This window comes from Mercenaria mercenaria, chromosome 7 (assembly GCF_021730395.1).
Source record: "Mercenaria mercenaria strain notata chromosome 7, MADL_Memer_1, whole genome shotgun sequence".
Classification (NCBI taxonomy): domain Eukaryota; kingdom Metazoa; phylum Mollusca; class Bivalvia; order Venerida; family Veneridae; genus Mercenaria; species Mercenaria mercenaria.
In genome coordinates, this window is record NC_069367.1 from 83,662,339 (window position 1) to 83,680,716 (window position 18,378).

At 34.2% G+C, this 18,378-nt stretch overlaps 2 protein-coding genes across 2 annotated transcripts in view; one reads left to right on the forward strand and one right to left on the reverse strand.

Annotated features, from left to right (window-relative positions):
- LOC123553760 (DNA excision repair protein ERCC-5-like) overlaps positions 1–1,401 on the reverse strand; it is a 38,688-nt gene extending 37,287 nt beyond the window's left edge. The window contains exon 1 of the mRNA XM_053548826.1: positions 1,261–1,401. The gene's annotated coding sequence lies outside the window, so the exon portion shown is untranslated. The remainder of the gene's footprint in view (positions 1–1,260) is intronic.
- Positions 1,386–18,010, forward strand: LOC123553761 (leucine carboxyl methyltransferase 1-like). Its single transcript, XM_045343381.2, has 6 exons — positions 1,386–1,709; positions 2,882–3,065; positions 7,976–8,217; positions 9,777–9,883; positions 12,492–12,575; positions 14,120–18,010. Exons 1-6 carry the CDS (start codon positions 1,509–1,511, stop codon positions 14,241–14,243), a joined length of 942 nt encoding a protein of 313 aa, XP_045199316.2. The 5' UTR covers positions 1,386–1,508; the 3' UTR covers positions 14,244–18,010.
- Positions 18,011–18,378: the final 368 nt, after the last annotated feature.

Consider the following 18,378-nt stretch of genomic DNA (forward strand, 5'->3'; position numbering starts at 1 on the left):
GTTCTGCCATGAAATTATTGCCTGCATCTGTTTTTAAATGGAAAATATCTACATTAATGTTACTTTTCGCCCTGTGAAAATGGCTAAATCTAGACTTGTCTTACCCAGAAAGAAAGATGTCGTTTTTTACATGATATTTGCCTTGTTGATTCAGAGTATTTAGAATAAAAGATTAGGACATATTTTAGTGAAAATAGCAAGTCAAAACTGTAAACTGTTGCCTGAAAATATTTGTTTATGATATTGCTCTGTTCTTCACCATTTAAATGCGTGTTAAACCTAGATGATTTTCTGCAGTTTTATCTAAAAGTTCGGAATACTAAATGTGACTTCGTTGTCAGCCTTTTTTAAAAAAAAATATTATTTTAATTTAAATACATTGTATTTTTCACACATCAGTTTTAAGATTAAATTTATTAACTAATTTTTGGAGTTTAAACAACAATTTCGTTTGATACATTCCCTACGTTCAAGAATGTTTGTTTCTGTATGTAGAAATCTGACATTATAAACAATAATTATGACTCTACAAGATTAAGAAAAGTGTCAGCTTTCTGTTATTTTCCATTTTTTTTAATTCAAATCCAACAAAAATCGGCCCTTTGATAAAGGTTTGAAGTTACGTGGTAAAATATTTCTTCAGGGAAGTGAGCTCGAGTTAATTCATAATAATTAAGCATATCACCACATGCAGTCGCATGCTGTTTTTGCTTCAGAATCCCTTTAGATCAATCTCTGATCATCTAATTATCGCCACTTAACATGTGACTGGTAAACCCTTTGAACAATAAGTGTTATAGCTCCATGATTAACATGAGGTAATATGCTAATTACGCGCTAATCGATAGTGGCGAAAACAAAATATCGATCGCTAACGACTGGTCGATATTTACAGGTATGGACGACAGCATAGTACAGATAAATGTATTGATTTATACGGAGTTTCTACTCCCCGTATTAGACCTTCCTGCCCTCACCGTAAAACCGGGAATGGGTGTTTATTGGTGGGTAATTCCAGAAAACGGGATTTATCCTATAATGTCGATATCGAGAATAGAAAACCCCTAACAGACTTGTCTAGAGATACGGATCCGTCCGTACCTCTAGACAACTCCATTAAAAAAGAGGCATGTGTATGATAAAAAATTATTATAGGCCCTAGAAAGAACTAACAAACTCATTACATCGTTCCTTTATCCTGGACATTTATTCATTTTACAAATTATAATGAAAAATATGTGAGACGTTCAAATTACCAACCAAGATATAGAAGGTGTATATCGTCTGTTTAATTTGTACCATAAACTGTGACAATTTAATTAATGACAGAACATTTTATTATCAAACCAACATCATGGATTTTTTTACATGAACACCGCTTTAGAGTTATTTACACGACTCGTAATTTATTACAAATCACCGCCGGAAAAACCCATGTAAACAAATCTAAAGAATTTTTAAGAATTAACATGATTTTGAAGTGATTAAGTCAGAATATTTCATGTGCAATGTCAAGTGAGGAAGGTGTAAGAGCTACAAATGATGACGCGTCCCAGTGCAAAAGATTTGCCGTTGACAAAGGCTACTGGGCAGACCCCTACATTTCAATGTTCACTCCAAAGCCCAAACAAACCCATGCCCCAGAGATTAGTATTGGTTACTACGCACGTGTGAAAGGACTTCGACTGCTGGTTGAGAAATTTGTTTCGGTATATTAATTATAATAACATTTTCAGGCAATAACCGGTTATCTTCCCCTCTATGGAATGAAGTATATCCCCGACCACCACCCCTAAGAGTGTCTTAAACTTATAGATATTGAATTATGACATTCAGAAAGGTTTCTAAATCAAAGTATTTTTTACCTCCCTTTATTATTTTCATTCATTCCGTACACAGAGGGGAAGATTCCCGGATATTGCCTATTTTCAATTCTTTCTAGTCTAATTAACACTGTTTCAAACCTATCAAGACACATGCATCGGCGTGTGTCACACGCATTTCAGCCCTAGATCACGCTCACACACCTATTATTCCAAGTCACACGCGTTTAAAAAAATAAAAAAACTTTTTTTTATAGAAAATCATTGAATCAAACTTGCCTGGCGACATTAACATGGTGTTTTCATACCGCTTCATACCATATATAATACAGGTTTTACATTCACCGGTGCAACGTGTTTTTTCTGCAGCATAAATTAACATCATAGATGATTCAAAACCAGGTCAATTTGGTGTTTAAAAAAACCAACTAAATTTCCATTTGAGGTTGTCTCCGGCTTCCAGGGCGCTTCGCCTCCCAAACCCCCATGACGGTCAACTGCCCCTTCGAACTCCGATCACACTCGTGGCCTCTGTAGAGCCTTGACAGCTATGCTGTTTAATATGTAGTTAAAATAATTCAATGTTTAGATTGTTTTATATTTGTGACGGGCAATCTAACATTAAAACTTTGATTGACAACCCTGCAGTCCATAAAGGATTTTGAAATAACTTGGCATAAATGTTCACCATGATTAGACGATATGTCTTACGCTAGACCAAGACCCCTAGCTCCAAGGTCACAGAGATCAAAGGTTAACAGGGTCTGTTTCGTGTCTGATCCATAACTCTGCCACCCATGAAGGGATTTTGCAATAACTTGGCATAAATGTTAATTATAATTATGAGATGATGTGTCATGCACAAGACCCAGACCCCTAGCTCCAAGGACAAGGTCACAATTATAAGTCAAAGGTTAACAGGTGTCCGGTTCATCACACTGCCATTCATCAAGGGATTTTGAAATTACTTGGCATAAATGTTCCCCATAATGAGACGACATGTCATGCCCAAGACAACAGGAAATAGTAATTTAATGTTTCTTGGTACTGTATTTCAGTTGACAAAGGGAAAATGTCAGGTGATCAGCCTGGGTGCTGGCTTCGACAGCCTCTACTGGAACTTAAAGGATGCAGGAACCAATCCAGCTTCCTATGTGGAGACAGACTTTCCTGCTGTCACATCAAAGAAAATACAGTTTATCAGGAGATCACAGGCATTGCTTCAGAAAATTACAAGTGAAGGTAAGTACTCTTGAAAATGTTTACACCTTACAGCTATAGCCAGTAATTTGTTAACATTTCTTTCTCCTGCATGGGTAAGATTTTTTTATATAAACAGAGCCTGTTTGCAGAGCAAAAACATCTGGAAGTCAATTAAACATTTCAAAGTTTGTTACCAAATAAATTATATAATTCAATTTTTAAAGTATTGGAGATTTTAAAGAAAAAATACAGTATTCACATTCTTTGTGTAGCAGATTATATTATATAAGCTTAACAGTAACCTTAAGGTGGAATAGCACTTTGTAATTTTTTTACAACCCGCATATGATTTTGATACCATATTAAAGTAGAAGTTATCCCCGGCATGAATGTGTAGCTGTTTTCTTGGTTACTAGTGAAACTTTTTAGCTATGACGTCGCAAACATTACCATGCACGTCTGTTTTGGCGCCATGTTAAAAAGCAATAAAAAATCGGTTTATTCTCTCTCATTTGTTTATTTTTCTATTTACAGCAATGAAACTTACATCTTTATGTGAGTTACACAAAAGTCTATGGCGCTAGACAGTATTTGTCACTTTTATTTTCAAAATTATGAAAAAAATGAAGAAAAACGATATTTCCAGTTTTTCAGATTTTTAGAAAAAATGGCACACTTGTCTAATTAACGGAAAAACGGCTCGAAATTTTTTTGCCAATTTTTTTCAAGATAAACTTATGTTTGATAGTATATTAAAAAATCAAGTACCTTTACCATCCAGTTATTTTTTAATTAATGGTTTATTAAACATATCCCTCAGTAAATTGTGACGTCAAAATATAAACTCTATCTAATTAACGTTGCGTCAATAGAATAATATGGATGAACAGACACAATACATTTTCAATCACGCTTTGTATGTGCATATGACAGAAATCGCAAAGTATCTAGCTTTAAGTATTTTTGCATTATGTATTGTTATTTAAAAAATACTTTATGTTAAATGTATTTTTGCATGTATAACATATTACGTACTCTTCCTATGTGGAGGTAATAAAAGAATTCTATTCTATTTTCTATTCAGAACATTTTTATAACCGAAAAAACAATAAAGCACTGAACATATATAATAAATCAAAAATGGCTATTGAATGAAAAAAAACAAAAACGCATTAACTCATTTTCATAACAGTTGGAAAAAATGTACTATTGCATTTTAGTTTAAACATATTTTATCCCCAGTTATACATATACAAATTAAATACATACTTCATAGTTTGAACACAGTAAGTAGGAAAGGGTAAGAATGAAAGACATAATTTATAGAATTATTGCATTTGATTAAACATTTGATATAGATTGTTCCACGCAATATCGATGCGATCCCAAACTATTACACGTACAATGAGTCCATTATTTTTGACCAGTTAGTTGCACTAGCACTTTTCCGACCTTCTCAGTTAATATTGCGCATATTCCCTGCTGACGGTCACGGCAATGTGCCATTTTTAGCATTTCATCCTGTCGATAAAAATTGCAAATAATTTGAATGTTGACATACTTTTAATGTCTTTATTCTTTATAGAAAAAATGCCTGTCTACAAACAAGATCGAACTTTACACTGTTAATATTTTAAGGATACCAGCACTGTATTATGCGACGTTATGTTTAGGAAAAGGGCATTTATCTCGAGCCCATGACGTCTTATATCGAGCGCATGACATTTTATCTTGTGTCTTTGACATTTTATCTCGTACGCGCATATAATCTCCTGCGCATGACAATTTATCTCTTCCCTTAAATAATGCACAGACGGAAACATAGGGTCTCCTCCATCATCAAAAACTAGAAAGCCGCTATATGACTAAAATTGTGTCAGTGTGACGTCAGTCTCAACATCCGTCTGTTTAATTTTTGTTGCTCCACATTGTGAAACTGCTACATGCTTGTCTCAGTATGATGATTTTTAGCTCATCTGATTTTTTGAAAAAAAAAGATGAGTTATTGTCATCACTTGAGCGGTTGTCGGCGTCTGCGTCGGCGTTGCCTGGTTAAGTTTTATGTTTAGGTCAGCTTTTCTCCTAAACTATCAAAGCTATTGCTTTGAAACTTGGAATACTTGTTCACCATCATAAGCTGACCCTGTATAGCAAGAAACATAACTCCATCTTGCTTTTTGCAAGATTTATGGCCCCTTTTGTACTTAGAAAATATCAGATTTCTTGGTTAAGTTTTATGTTTAGGTCAACTTTTCTCCTAAACTATCAAAGCTATTGCTTTGAAACTTGGAATACTTGTTCACCATCATAAGCAGACCCTGTACATCAAGAAACATAACTCCATCTTGCTTTTTGCAAGAATTATTGCCCCTTTTGGACTTAGAAAATCATTTTCTTGGTTGAGTATTATGTTTAAGGCAACTTTTCTCATAAACTATCAAAGCTATTGCTTTAAAACTTGCAACAGTTTTTCACCATCATAAGTGGACATTGTACATCAAGAAACATAACTCTGTCCTGCTTTTTGCAAGAATGATGGCCCTTTTTAGACTTAGAAAATCATGGGTAGGACAATATTTCTATTATACAAAAAAAATCAGATGAGCGTCAGCACCCGCAAGGCGGTGCTCTTGTTGTGATTACAACCTTTCTTTAACCACCTCAGTTAAATCTTACATTTATCCTACAGATAGATGTCCTTTGTTTGCTCGCGAGAATCGATCTCACTGAGTAAAGCATAAAGTATTTTCAAAATATACGACGAAGTTATGATCTGGACAAAAATTAGCCGGACGGACGGACGCACGCACGCATGCACGCACGTACACACGTTTGCACCCACTCACACATGAATATTTCCCTGTATCTATATGACATGGAAAATTTTGTTATTTAAAAGTCACATATCGTATCACTGTTGGACTCACCGATGAACTGAGTGATGTAAGGTGAGGGTCAGGTAAGTGGATAGAGTAGTAATATTTCGTTGGGGACAGACAAATATATCATAACTTTTCATTACTTTCACCACTTTTTATTTCAAATTTGATTAATACAATCGTGTTTCGTTATTCCGGAAGGCCAAACTTGATACGACGTTTCTTTCTCTTTTAATATATTTTTTTGTGGAGGGCGGGGGAGGGGTGGGGTAGGAGGGGTGGTGATGTTCAGATAGGCGAAAAACTGAATAGCACAGTGGCTGTTTTTTATATATTACAATTTATTCTTTAGCAATTCCATTTTTTATCATTTTGGAAGCGGGTTACGTTTTTAATAGTATAGTAATGAGACTGCGGAAGGCCGGTGCGCCATGCTAAATTTTAAATGCCAAAATGTCGTGCTTTCCAGATAATATTCCTTGATCATGAGATAAGTTGTCGAGAGCACGAGATAAGAAGTCGTGCGCGCGAAATAATTTAATCTTCAAAAAATCGATGCATGTCCTAAACATACCACCGTAGTATTAACGTCTGCTTGAAACAGTTTTTAATCACAAATGTACGCCTACGTCTGAATTTTATTCATCAAAACTGCGATATCTCTAATCATCAACAAAATAAAGCACGAGCTTCTATTTATGTTACTAGCAAAGGTAAAAGTACATGTATAAAATCTAAACATCTATGTACCAACACCTATCACTGCAAAGTATTATTTTAAAGGGAAACAAGTAATTGTCAAACACTACTACATTTTAGAAAAAAAAGTTAATACCTGCGGAAAAGTCTTCCTGTAAGACATTGTCTTTATCACTACAATTGATTAAATCTGTTATGTCACATGTTCGTGTGCTCTCGCTGTAGTCATGAGATTCTTCTTTTGTTTGTTTGCTTGTTTTTTGTTGTTTTTTTTCAATAGTATTTCATTTATGCAACATCAGGCAGTTGACCAATTCAGCTTCCCTGGATTCTGTACCAGTACAAACATGTTCCCCGCTAAGTAACTGCCAACTTCCCCTCATGAATCAGAGGTGGAGGACGAATGATTTCAGACACTGTTTTTATCATATCGTCACGTAGAAAGTACGCCTCGCTCAGAGCTCGAGCTCACGAACCCGCGATCTGCAGATCTGCGCTCTCACTACTAAGCGAAGTGGGCGGGCGGGCTCGAGATCCTTCTGTAAAGTTGTTCAGCTTTTACATTCTTTAGTTATTAAAATTTTCAAACAATTTTCTTTTCGTAAAAAATGAAAAAAAAGGTATATTTATAAATGACTTTGATTGCCTACATGACAGCACAATTTTGCCAGATTAAACAAGATCTGGAAAAAAATTGTTATAAAATTCATTCATGAAATATTTTTATAATAAAACAATTAAGAACTGAGAAAAATGAAGTATATTTATAGGGGAATAGTCATGTCTTTTTAAGTATACAGAATATTCTTACAAAAGGTTGTATCTAAAAACGCACTTTGACGTCACTTTTTGTTCGTCGGATAGGGGACAAAATCAGTGACTGAAAAGAATACTAGATGTAAAAGTTCTCAATTTTTTGAAATTTTATCAAACATAATTTTATCTTGAATATATAAAATTATGGCTAAAAAATTTCGAGCCGTTTTCCCGGTAATTTAACGAGTGTGCAATTTTTTCAATAAAAGTAAAATTTTGAGAATGTCGTTTTTCTTCATTTTTACCATCGTTTTGAAAACAGAAGTGACAAAAACTATCCAGCGCCGTAGACCTTTGTGTAACACACATAAATATGTAAGTTTCAATGCCGTAAATTGAAAAATGAACAAATGATAGAAAATAAACCGACTTTTTATCGCTTGTTAACGACGTGCATGGTAATGTTTGCGACGTCATAGCTAAAAAGTTTCACTAGTAACCAAGAAAACAGCTACACATTCATACTGGGGATAACTTCTACTTTGATATGATATCAAAATCATATGCGGGTTGTAAAAAAAATACAAAGTACTATTCCACCTTAATATGTTTCAGATGATGACATCAAGTTTAGCAGTACAGACTTGTACAGTAAAGACTATCATCTTATAGCAGGGAATCTCAAAAACTTAAATGAACTGGATCATAAGCTCACAGAATGCGGGATAGACAAAACTGTTCCAACACTTTTTATTGCAGAATGTGTCTTAGTGTATATTGAAAAAACTGATACAGATAACTTGTTGAAATGGATTACTAAAAATTTTCCAACAGTATTATTTATAAATTATGAGCAGGTAAGTCTTAGGTTTATGCAAAGCACCTTTGAATGTGTTTATCATGAAAAGGGCGCTGTATAAATCTGGTGTAATAATAATGATATGTCAGTTGTGAAATAGTCTAGACTTCCTTGTTGTATATCATATGATAAACCATGATTCAGAATTTAGATGTGCTGGAATTTTAACATTTCCTTTTATACTTTAATAACTATACAAGCATCTGAATGATGAATTGTTGTGGATCAGATGATAAGTCACAAGAAGGCATTACTTACTTTCATTCTATCATGCTCACTAATGTGTGCTGATGCACTTTCATTGTGTGGTAGTGAATCTTGTGTCGTGATGCACCAAAATTTGATGTTATAGGAGTCCTTCTGTGGTTCATGTGCCAAACTAGTTGCTCATTGAAGAATATACAAAGATGGATTTCCTATTTTAGCTCATCTGATTTTTTTGGAAAAAAAGATGAGTTATTGGCATCACTTGATCATTGTTGGCATCGGTGTTGCCTGGTTAAATTTTATGTTTAGCTTTTCTACTAAACTGTCAAAGCTATTGCTTTAAAACTTGCAACACTTGTTCACCATAAATAGCTGACTCTGTACAGCAAGAAACATACTCCATCCTGCATTTTGCAAGAATAATGGCCCCATTTGGACTGAGAAAATATCAGATTTCTTTGTTGTTTTATGTTTAGGTCAACTTTTCTCCGAAACTATCAAAGCTATTGCTTTAAAACTTGCAAACTTGTTCACCATCAAAAGCTGACTCTTCACAGCTAGAAACATAACTCCATTCTGCTTTTTGCAAGAATTATGGCCCCTTTTGGACTTTGAAAATTAGATTTCTTTGTTAAGTTTTATGTTTAGGTCAGCTTTTCTCCTTAATGGTCAAAGCTATTGCTTTAAAACTTGGAACAGTTATTCGCCATTAAAAGCTGACTCTGCGCAGCAAGACATTAACTCTACATTGCTTTTTGCAAGAACTATGGCCACTTTTGGACTTTGAAAATCATGGGTATGACAATATTTCTATTATACAGAGACAAAAAAATCAGATGAGCATCTGCACCAGCAAGGCGTGTGCTCTTGTTTGGTGAAGTAATAAACAAATCAAGCCATCTCAGTTTTTTTTAATAAAAACAGGAATTCAGAGTTAGGTATCAACTTTGAATCTGACATTAGGAAGTGAAAAATTAGTGTTTGCTTTTTTGTTAAAACTAATATAGAATAAATTGATTTTTTCATCATTTTATAAGTGCTTAGAAGTCATTTATGTCATTGCACGTTAACATGACGTCATTTAAATGTAAGTGTGTTTTAACAGATACAAGCATAATAAATTATTAGAATCGTGTTTATCTGTTTTAATTTGTATTAATATATATACGTATGTTATGCAGTAAGTGCTCATTTTTTTATACATACAGTATGAGTGATATTTAAGCAGCTGCTGTACTAAAAATCAGCTGAAAGTAACTTTCTGTCCAGTTGCATTTTCTTATAACATAATATGTGAACAGATGTAACAGAAACAGAACAATAAATATGACTATATTTCCAATATTACAGGTGAACATGGGTGATAGGTTTGGTCAGATTATGATGGAGAATCTACGTTCCAGGGAATGTATGTTACACAGTGAATACTGTGCCAGCATACAGACTCAGATAAAAAGGTATAAAAATCTTCATATTTTGAGCGAAAAAACTACATCAGATTCATGTAAGTTGTTACAAAGTTGGTCAATAGATAGAGCACAGGAATGCCAGTTGAGAAAAATTATATAACTGAGTGGTGTTACACTTAAGGTTAACACGCTGTATAGGTTATTAAGTGCAAAAAATAAATCATTAGATGTCTACTGACTGCTAAGTTATTCTGCGGAATGTAATACTTCTTTTATTTTAACCCTGTTAAACACACTTGCATTGATGTCATGTCATCCTACTATATTTCACACCATGCATGTACCATGAAATACTGCTTCCCAATCTAATCTACTTGTTTACATGAAAGGCATACTAGAATCAAAATAAAATTGAAGAACAAAGTTTTAACATAACTGAACAATACAATTCGTTTATACGCCACATGTATTATTGACTCTGATGTAGTTTTGACATATTAAAACATGGTTCTGCTATTTATTATTTATTTAAGAAAATGTTTGACTGCATTTTGTTCTTCCCATTTGGTTGGTGTAGAGAGGTTTTTCTAGCTCAATTTCCCGATGAACATAACATAATATTGCACTCGCCCCGGCGTTAAAGTTTTTGATGAAGTCAAATATCTCTGTTACTATCAAAGCTATCGACTTGAAACTTAATATAGTTATTTACTATCAAAGTCTACACCAGGAAAAACAATCCCCATAACACTAATTTGAATTTTGACATAGTTATGCCCCTTATTAAATTAGAATGTTTTGGCTAAAGTTTTTGATAAAGTCAAGTTTCTCTGTTACTATCAAAGCCTTTGACTTGAAACTTAAAGTAGTTATTTACTATCAAAGTCTACACCAGAAGAAACAATCCCCATAACCCTGATTTGAATTTTGACAGAGTTTTGCCCCTTTTACTTGCAATTCAGAATCAAGCACTCAGAAAAGTCAAGCATGCTGTCTTACGGACAGCTCTTGTTTACTTGTGGAGAATAATTTGGAACAAAATCAAGGAACACTGGTTAGGGAAATTGTCTGCTTTTCTTTATGAATTATTTAAAGGTTCTGTTCTAAATGTAATTATGTCTAAAAATATAGGAAACAAGTTTGCATTTATCATACCTAAAATACAAGAATGGTAACCAGACACTGTTCCTGTATATTTCACCCAAACATACTGGAAAGGAAAAAACTGGATGTACTTTTTAGAGAGACCCAGAGGTCAGTTTTTTCATACTTATTTGTTTACTTTGGCCTGTATGCTGTTAAGGTTAAGAATTGCATGTTACAGAGGTTGCATAACTTTCAGGTGAAGAAATATTAAGATGTTTCAGTTTATATTTTTGCTTAGCTTTGTCCTAAAGATGTTTGTCATTTGAAAATCATTGATATTGGATACTTTCAGTTTTGAGGATAAACAGTTGAATTGTGCTACTAACTATTTTGAATACTAACAGTGTAGCTAACTTGTTACATTATTAGTCCCCTACTGTTGGAACACAGGAGCGGACTGTAGGAATGCCCTCCATCCGTCTGTCCCCAAAACAGGATCCTGCAAATACTAAAAAATATTTAAGCTAGGTTGATAAACCTTGGTATGTAAATAGAGGGCAATATGTAGATCATGCTTCTACTTGACTTATGCTTATAGGTCAAAGGTCAAGGTCACTGTTGAAGGTCAAGTAAAAATTGTTTCTGCTCTATGACTTTATATGCTTTGATGGGTTATCTTAGTGGTACACAAATGTGATGACACAGTGTTTGAACACATACACCTATGCTTGTTCGTTAAAGGTCGAAGTAACTAAGTTCAGGTAAAAAAAAAATTCTGCCCCATAACTTTTAATTGCATTAAATGATTTTTTATTACTACACAGAAATGTTCCCAATGATTTGACTATAGATGTGTCCCGCACATGACCCATGGTTGTCGGTCAAAGGTCAAGCTCATTATTGATGGTCAAGTAATATTGTTTAAATTCCATTCCATAACTTTTATGGATTATCTTTGTACTGCACACAAGTGTTCCACATGATGAGACAATGTGTCGCGTTCATGATCTGTACTTGAAGGTCAGGGTCACTATTGAAATGTAAATAAAAATAGTTTTTGTTTCTTAGCTCCTAAATGCCTTGAAGCTGTTTTAGTCCTAACACTGTTGCCAACAACCACAAGGAACGAACACTTACAAAGTTTTTATACTGGTAGGGGACTTCTGTATTGTCACTGCATTACTCGGTCACTTGTTCTACTTTAAATGTTCCTCGGCTGATCTCCCAAAAATCAGGTGAGCAATCTAGGGCTATCAAGGTCCTTTTGTTAGTTATTCCCTGTATGTAGAACTTAATGTGTATAGACAAATTTAGTATTTGTTTTAAGCACATAGACCCATAATTTTATTGACTGTTCAATGTGTAAGACCACTCTTACAGTGTTTGACTCAGTTTTTTACACCATGTTTTTTTTTACCTGCTCCATATTAATACCGTCAAGCAATATACCATTATTTTATTACATATTCTAGGTGCATATTTTATCAAATATATTAGGTGGTAAACCATGCAGTTCATACATAGAACCTGGTATCAGGTCATAAACCATGTATATTATGGCACATTTTAGGTGCATAGACCATGGTTTTGATGGTGCTGATGCCATGGAGATGAGACATGTGCTTTCAAGTCTTCCACAAGCTGATGTACAGAGGTAAACTGCTTTTTTTTCTTTTTTGATTAATGTAAAGGGAAGTCTGCCATGGACTACAATTACATAAAGTATGGCTGTCTTTATTAAAGCCTCCTTTGTGAGAGCTTAATGGTGTCTTTATTCACAGCTGATCTTTCTTTTTTTCAGATTAAAATACACTGGAAATATTCTGTGATTTAAGAGCTTTAAATGTAACAGTTGTCTGAAATAAAACAGGAAATCCCAAACCATTTATATTTTGTGACAAACAAGGAAATTGTGATAGAATAATTCACTCTTATATACCTAAGTCTTTCGTAAAAAATGAAATATTTTTCTGTAACTATACTTGTCAAGTAATTCTAATACACAATTTCTCAATTGTAAGAGAATATGGTGGTTGTGATGTGGAACAGTTATAAATTGCATAAGCATATTGCAGTTTATCAAGCTTTAAGTTTGTATGAAGCAGCTGTATGAGATAAACTCTTCACTGTTGTAAATTTAGAAAATTGTAGTTGTAATTTGGAAAAAAAATGTACCAGTATAACTGTTAACCCCTATCATGCTGGACAAGATTTATTCTGCCTTTGTGACCAATTCAGTCAGTACAACCCTTTTAACAGTTAATGGTATTGTCCAAATTGAAACATGGACAAGTTTATTTAATATAGAAATTTAGTAGGTAAGGGTAAAAAACAATTTCAAAGAAACATACTCAGTGCAATTTTCCAATTCATCACCATGTAAAAGTTTCTTTCTGTTAGGCTGAATAAACGTTACTTAAAGTAACTTTATTTAACATCTGCCATTTACAATGGAAAACATTTTTTTATTTCTCAAATTAGATACAAATATGATTTAAACAATTTCGCTACTTGTTTTATAATCAATGACCGTCATACGATCAATAAAATACTTGTATGTAAGCTTTGAGCTTTCTTTACTGCATATACATGCACCTGCAGCATGTTTTCCAAATATCTGTTTGTCTTTTTTTCACATCAATTTTCCCATTTGTGTATAAAACATTTGAAGAAATATTTTACCCATGAGGTCAATGCATGAGGAATTCAGGTCATTTGTTCTTTTCTTTAGGCATTTCTGGCTTCATAATCATTACCTGCTAAAGCCACTGATAATTTCTACTGGCAGTTTTTTTTTCATGAAATACTTTCAGAAGTATATGTGTTTAAGACATTTTGTCAATCATAGTCTTAGTCAAAGCTTATAAGCTAAGAAAATTAGAAACACTTTAAAAAAAATTCCAGTGTATGATTGGTTGTTGCTAAGCACACTTCTGAAATTGACTAAATTAAATAAGTTTGTATAATTATATTCTGAGACTGGTGTCTAATCACAGGTTTTATTATTGAGTTCACAGTTAATATCTTGAAAATTTTCGAAACCAGACTCAGAGCCCCAGCATCTGATTGGAGGAATCTGACCATAGTTCTGAAATTGACCAATGACAATATTTTATTCAGAGACTGTTCTTCATTCTCAGACCTTTGAGCTAGGTTTTCATGAAGTTCTTTTTATATTTGTTTTTCTTGTTGTTTCAGAATTGAGCGGCTTGAGTTTTTAGATGAGAGAGAGTTGTTAGATCAGCTAATGAGCCATTATTGTTACTGCTGGGCATACAAAGATGCCAATAAAGTTGGACTAGAGGAAATTGACTTTACATGATCGGTTGTTTTGTTTGATTTTTTTTGCTGTGCTGTGAAATATTTATGCGTCATCATGCTTAAAAATAGCATTTTGTTAGGAGGCCTTTTGTTCTAAAGCAAATTCATTAACATCATATTTTTATGCCCCGAAGGGAGGCATATTAGTTTTCAACTGTCTGTCCGTTTTCGTCACAACGTTAACTTTTTGCATGAAGGCACTTTACTTGCAAACCACTGCACCCAGGACCTTCAAACTTCACATGCTGATAGTACTTATTGAGTACACGACCCCTACTGACTTTGGGGTCACCAGGTCATAGGTCAAGGTCACCAGGTCAAAGGTCAAGGCACTGCGGGGGCATTTGTCACCATTAGTGACAGCTCTTGTTATTACATTTTTTTTAAGCCCTTATTTGAATTTAACTTAATGTTAAATGTCAAATGCATTAATACAATTGCATGATTCCTTCCTAATATTAAGTAAAGAAAATATCTTCCAAAAGGGTATACAAAAAAAGAATTAGAGATAAAAACAATATGGCCCATTTTAAATATGATGACCTGCATATTAAATTATATTATTTATTTAATTAATATGCTTTTGCTTCTGTTATGCTGCTGAAGGGGGTAATTAATATTGTATTCACATTGTCGGTGGTTCTGCATAGATAAAGCACCTGCTCAAATAAAGAATATTTATAGGTTTTTAGATTTGCATCGAGAAATATGCACAAGTCCTGCAGTGGAAATACTGCGCGACTTTGGGAGCGCAATATTATTCCGCGAAAGAATGTGTTCATATTTCTTGATACAAATTTAATAATCTTTATGGTTTTTTTCATGCTACCCCCTACTTCAAAGAATATATTTATGTTTTTGCTCAAAGTTGGTGGGTCTGTCTGTCAGCCTATCCTTTTGTAGATCATTTAATTTCCATCAGAAACTAGAGAATGCTTTGTCTCCAATAGTTAATCTTTATAGGTGATTACCTGTGCTAGTCACTGCTATTGTATTTGGGGGGTCAAAGGTCAGGGTCACAGTGACCTTGAGATTGAAAATGGTGTTTATGCTTAATAACTAAATAATGCTTTAGTCTATTGTCAGACTTCTTAGGATGATAGCTTGTGGTCAGCAAATGATCCCTAATCTTTTGGGAATCAGTAAACATGTCCAAGGTCATGTTCTCAGTGACTTTGAGACTGAAATTACTTAAGAAGGCTTTGGCCTACAATCATCAGACTTCAAAGAATGACTGCCTGTGGTCAGTAGATGACCCCTGTAGTTTTGGGTGTCAGGAGGTCAAATTCACAGTGGCCTTGTGACTGAAAATTGTTTCCACTGTATAAATAAAGAATTCCTTGGCCTAGAGTCATCAAGATTCATAGGATGATTGCCTGTGGTCAGTAGATGACAACTGTTGTTTTGATGGTCAGTTTGCTGAAGGTCAAGGTCAGTGACCCCTGATATTTTGAAGTCAAAAGACAACCCTTGCTTTTAAGCTTTTTGCATATTCTAGTACTTGTTCTAAATTACTGAAATAATTATTTTTACAACACAGTACATCATAGAAAAAGTATTTTTCAAACAAACCTCAGGACATGTTGCTAGATCACCAAAATTGTTATTATACAGAACATCTCCTTTCACTCCCAAGTTCATTTCAACAAACTGCTCTGGAATATTCCTGAGATGGCCCCTGTTTAATATTCCTTTTAAATCAAAGTAATAAATGCAGAATTCTCATTGCTGTGGCAACCAAAGGGAAAGACTTTAAAAATCTTGTCCTTTTAATAGGTTGTTGATTTCAAAATAATTTAAAAGTAAAGTTCCTTAGATGACCCTGTACCAAAATTTCAAGCTATGGTGACTAGTTAAAAATATGACCACCAGAGGGTGGGGCAATATTCCCAGTATGGCTATATGGACATTAAAAATAATTTCCAGCCTGAAATTTTCAAAGTAACAGCAATGTTAACTGGATGACCCTCTACTTAATTCCTGCCAGTTATGGTTGACCCTCTACTTACCGGTAATTCCTGCCAGTTATGGTCATTTGCTGGAAAACTTGGCTGCCAGCAGCGGAGCTGATTTCCTAAAAGTACTGGCTCAGTATAAAACTAATCTCACAACAGTGTTACATGTAGGACCCTCTGTTAAATTTCTTCAAGCCCTCTTGATTGTTAAAAAACATAGCCGTGAGTGTGTGTGTCCACTTTTCTCTACATTGCTAAAGCAGAAACTTTGTTATTCTGTTTGTCAGAAATTGTTCAAATTTATTTCAACAGAATACCATTTTGTTAAAACCATTTATGCAAGAGAACCTAGCCATTTTAGCTCGACTGAGCCAAAGGCTCATGGTGAGCTTTTGTGACCACTCAATGTCCGTCATGCGGTGTGCGTCGTGCGTTCGTCAACAATTTCTAAAAAAAATCTTCTTCTTGAAAACCACAGCAGAATTACACCAAACTTCACAGGAATGATCCTGGGGTGGCCCACTTTCAAAATTATTCAAAGAATTGAATTCCATGCAGAACTCTGGTTGGCATGACAACCGAAAGGAAAAACTTTAAAAATCTTCTTTTCCTAAACCGCAAGGCGTAGAGCCTTGATATTTGACATCATCTTATGGTCCTCTATGAAGGCTGTTCAGATTATATCCCTGGGGTAAAAATAGGCCCCTCCCCGGGGGTCACAAGTTTTACATAGACTTATATAGGAAAAAACTTAAAAAATCTTCTTGTCTAAAACCACAAGACCTAGGCCTTTGATTTTGGTATGTAGCATTACCTTGTGGTCCTCTACCAAAATTGTTTAAATTATATCCCTGAGGTGAAAAGAGTCCCAGCCCCGGGGGGTTTCAAGTTTTAAATAGACTTACATAGGAAAAACTTTAAAAATCTTTTTGCCTTAAACTGCAAGGCCTAGGCTTTTGATATTTGGTATGTTGCATTGCCTTGTGATCCCCTACCAAAATTGTTCAAATTATGCCCCGGGGCTGAAAAGAGGCCCTGCCCTTGGGATCCCAAATGTAACATAGACTTACATAGGGGAAAAAAATCTTCTTGTCAGAAAGTTCAAGGCCTAGGCCTTTGATATTTGGTATGTTGCATTGCCTAGTGGATCTTGAACAAGATTGTTCAAATTATGCCCCTGGGGTGAAAAGAGGCTCCGCCCTGGGGTCACTTTTTATATGAGTTATATAGGAATAAATATTTAAAAAATTATCAGATCATATTTCCTGACTGTTTAATTATAATTACCTGATGACCCCAAGCGATTAGGGGTCACTTGACCATGACCTTGACCTGCTTTCTTTTTTTTTAAGATACAGCCTTGAAATTTGGATGACATGTACAGTTTGGCACATCGATCTTAAACTTGACTTTCAGTGACCATGAATGTGACTTACTGACCAACTTTCTAATATTTTAGCATCAGTTTGGTATTTTAAACATGTGGCTCATATTGCTCAGGTGAGCGATTCAGGGTCATCATGACCCTCTTGTTATATGTATATAGCTTAAAATTGAAAAAAAAAATATTCATGTCAGAAACAGAATAATTTCACAGATATTTTACTTTCATGGCTATCTACCAATATTTTTTTAAGCAAGCGGTGTCACTCAGGTGAGAGATCTATGGCTTTCTTTGTCCTTATGTTGTATATTTGAAGACGGAGGAGTGATGCAACTTCCCTCTAACATGTTATCAGAAATAAAACTATAAGTGCTGAGGTTTTATGATATTACAGTGTACTCATAAATAATAGAAGAAAATTATGTAAAATGTTTCTGTTTTTACTTTCTGTTCCAGGTCCGACTGTAAAAATGCAAATGAAAGCCTTTGTGTTTAGTACATGTACACCTTTTCATGCAGAATTTACCTAAATATGAAAGTAGATTAGATGAAGTCAAAAAAGAGGCATCAAAATTTTAAAGGGATATTGTCAGATTTTCAAAATTCAGAAAATACTTTATTTAAAGGTAATTATAAATGGAACTTATCAAAACACATTTGTTCAGCGAGTTCTAAGTATTGTTTATTCATGAAAATTCTTTTGTAATCTGTAAAGTAAACTGAAACTGAATAATTTAATTAAACGCCTATTTTTATACAATGATATATTCAATGGCGTTGTACATAATAATAATAAT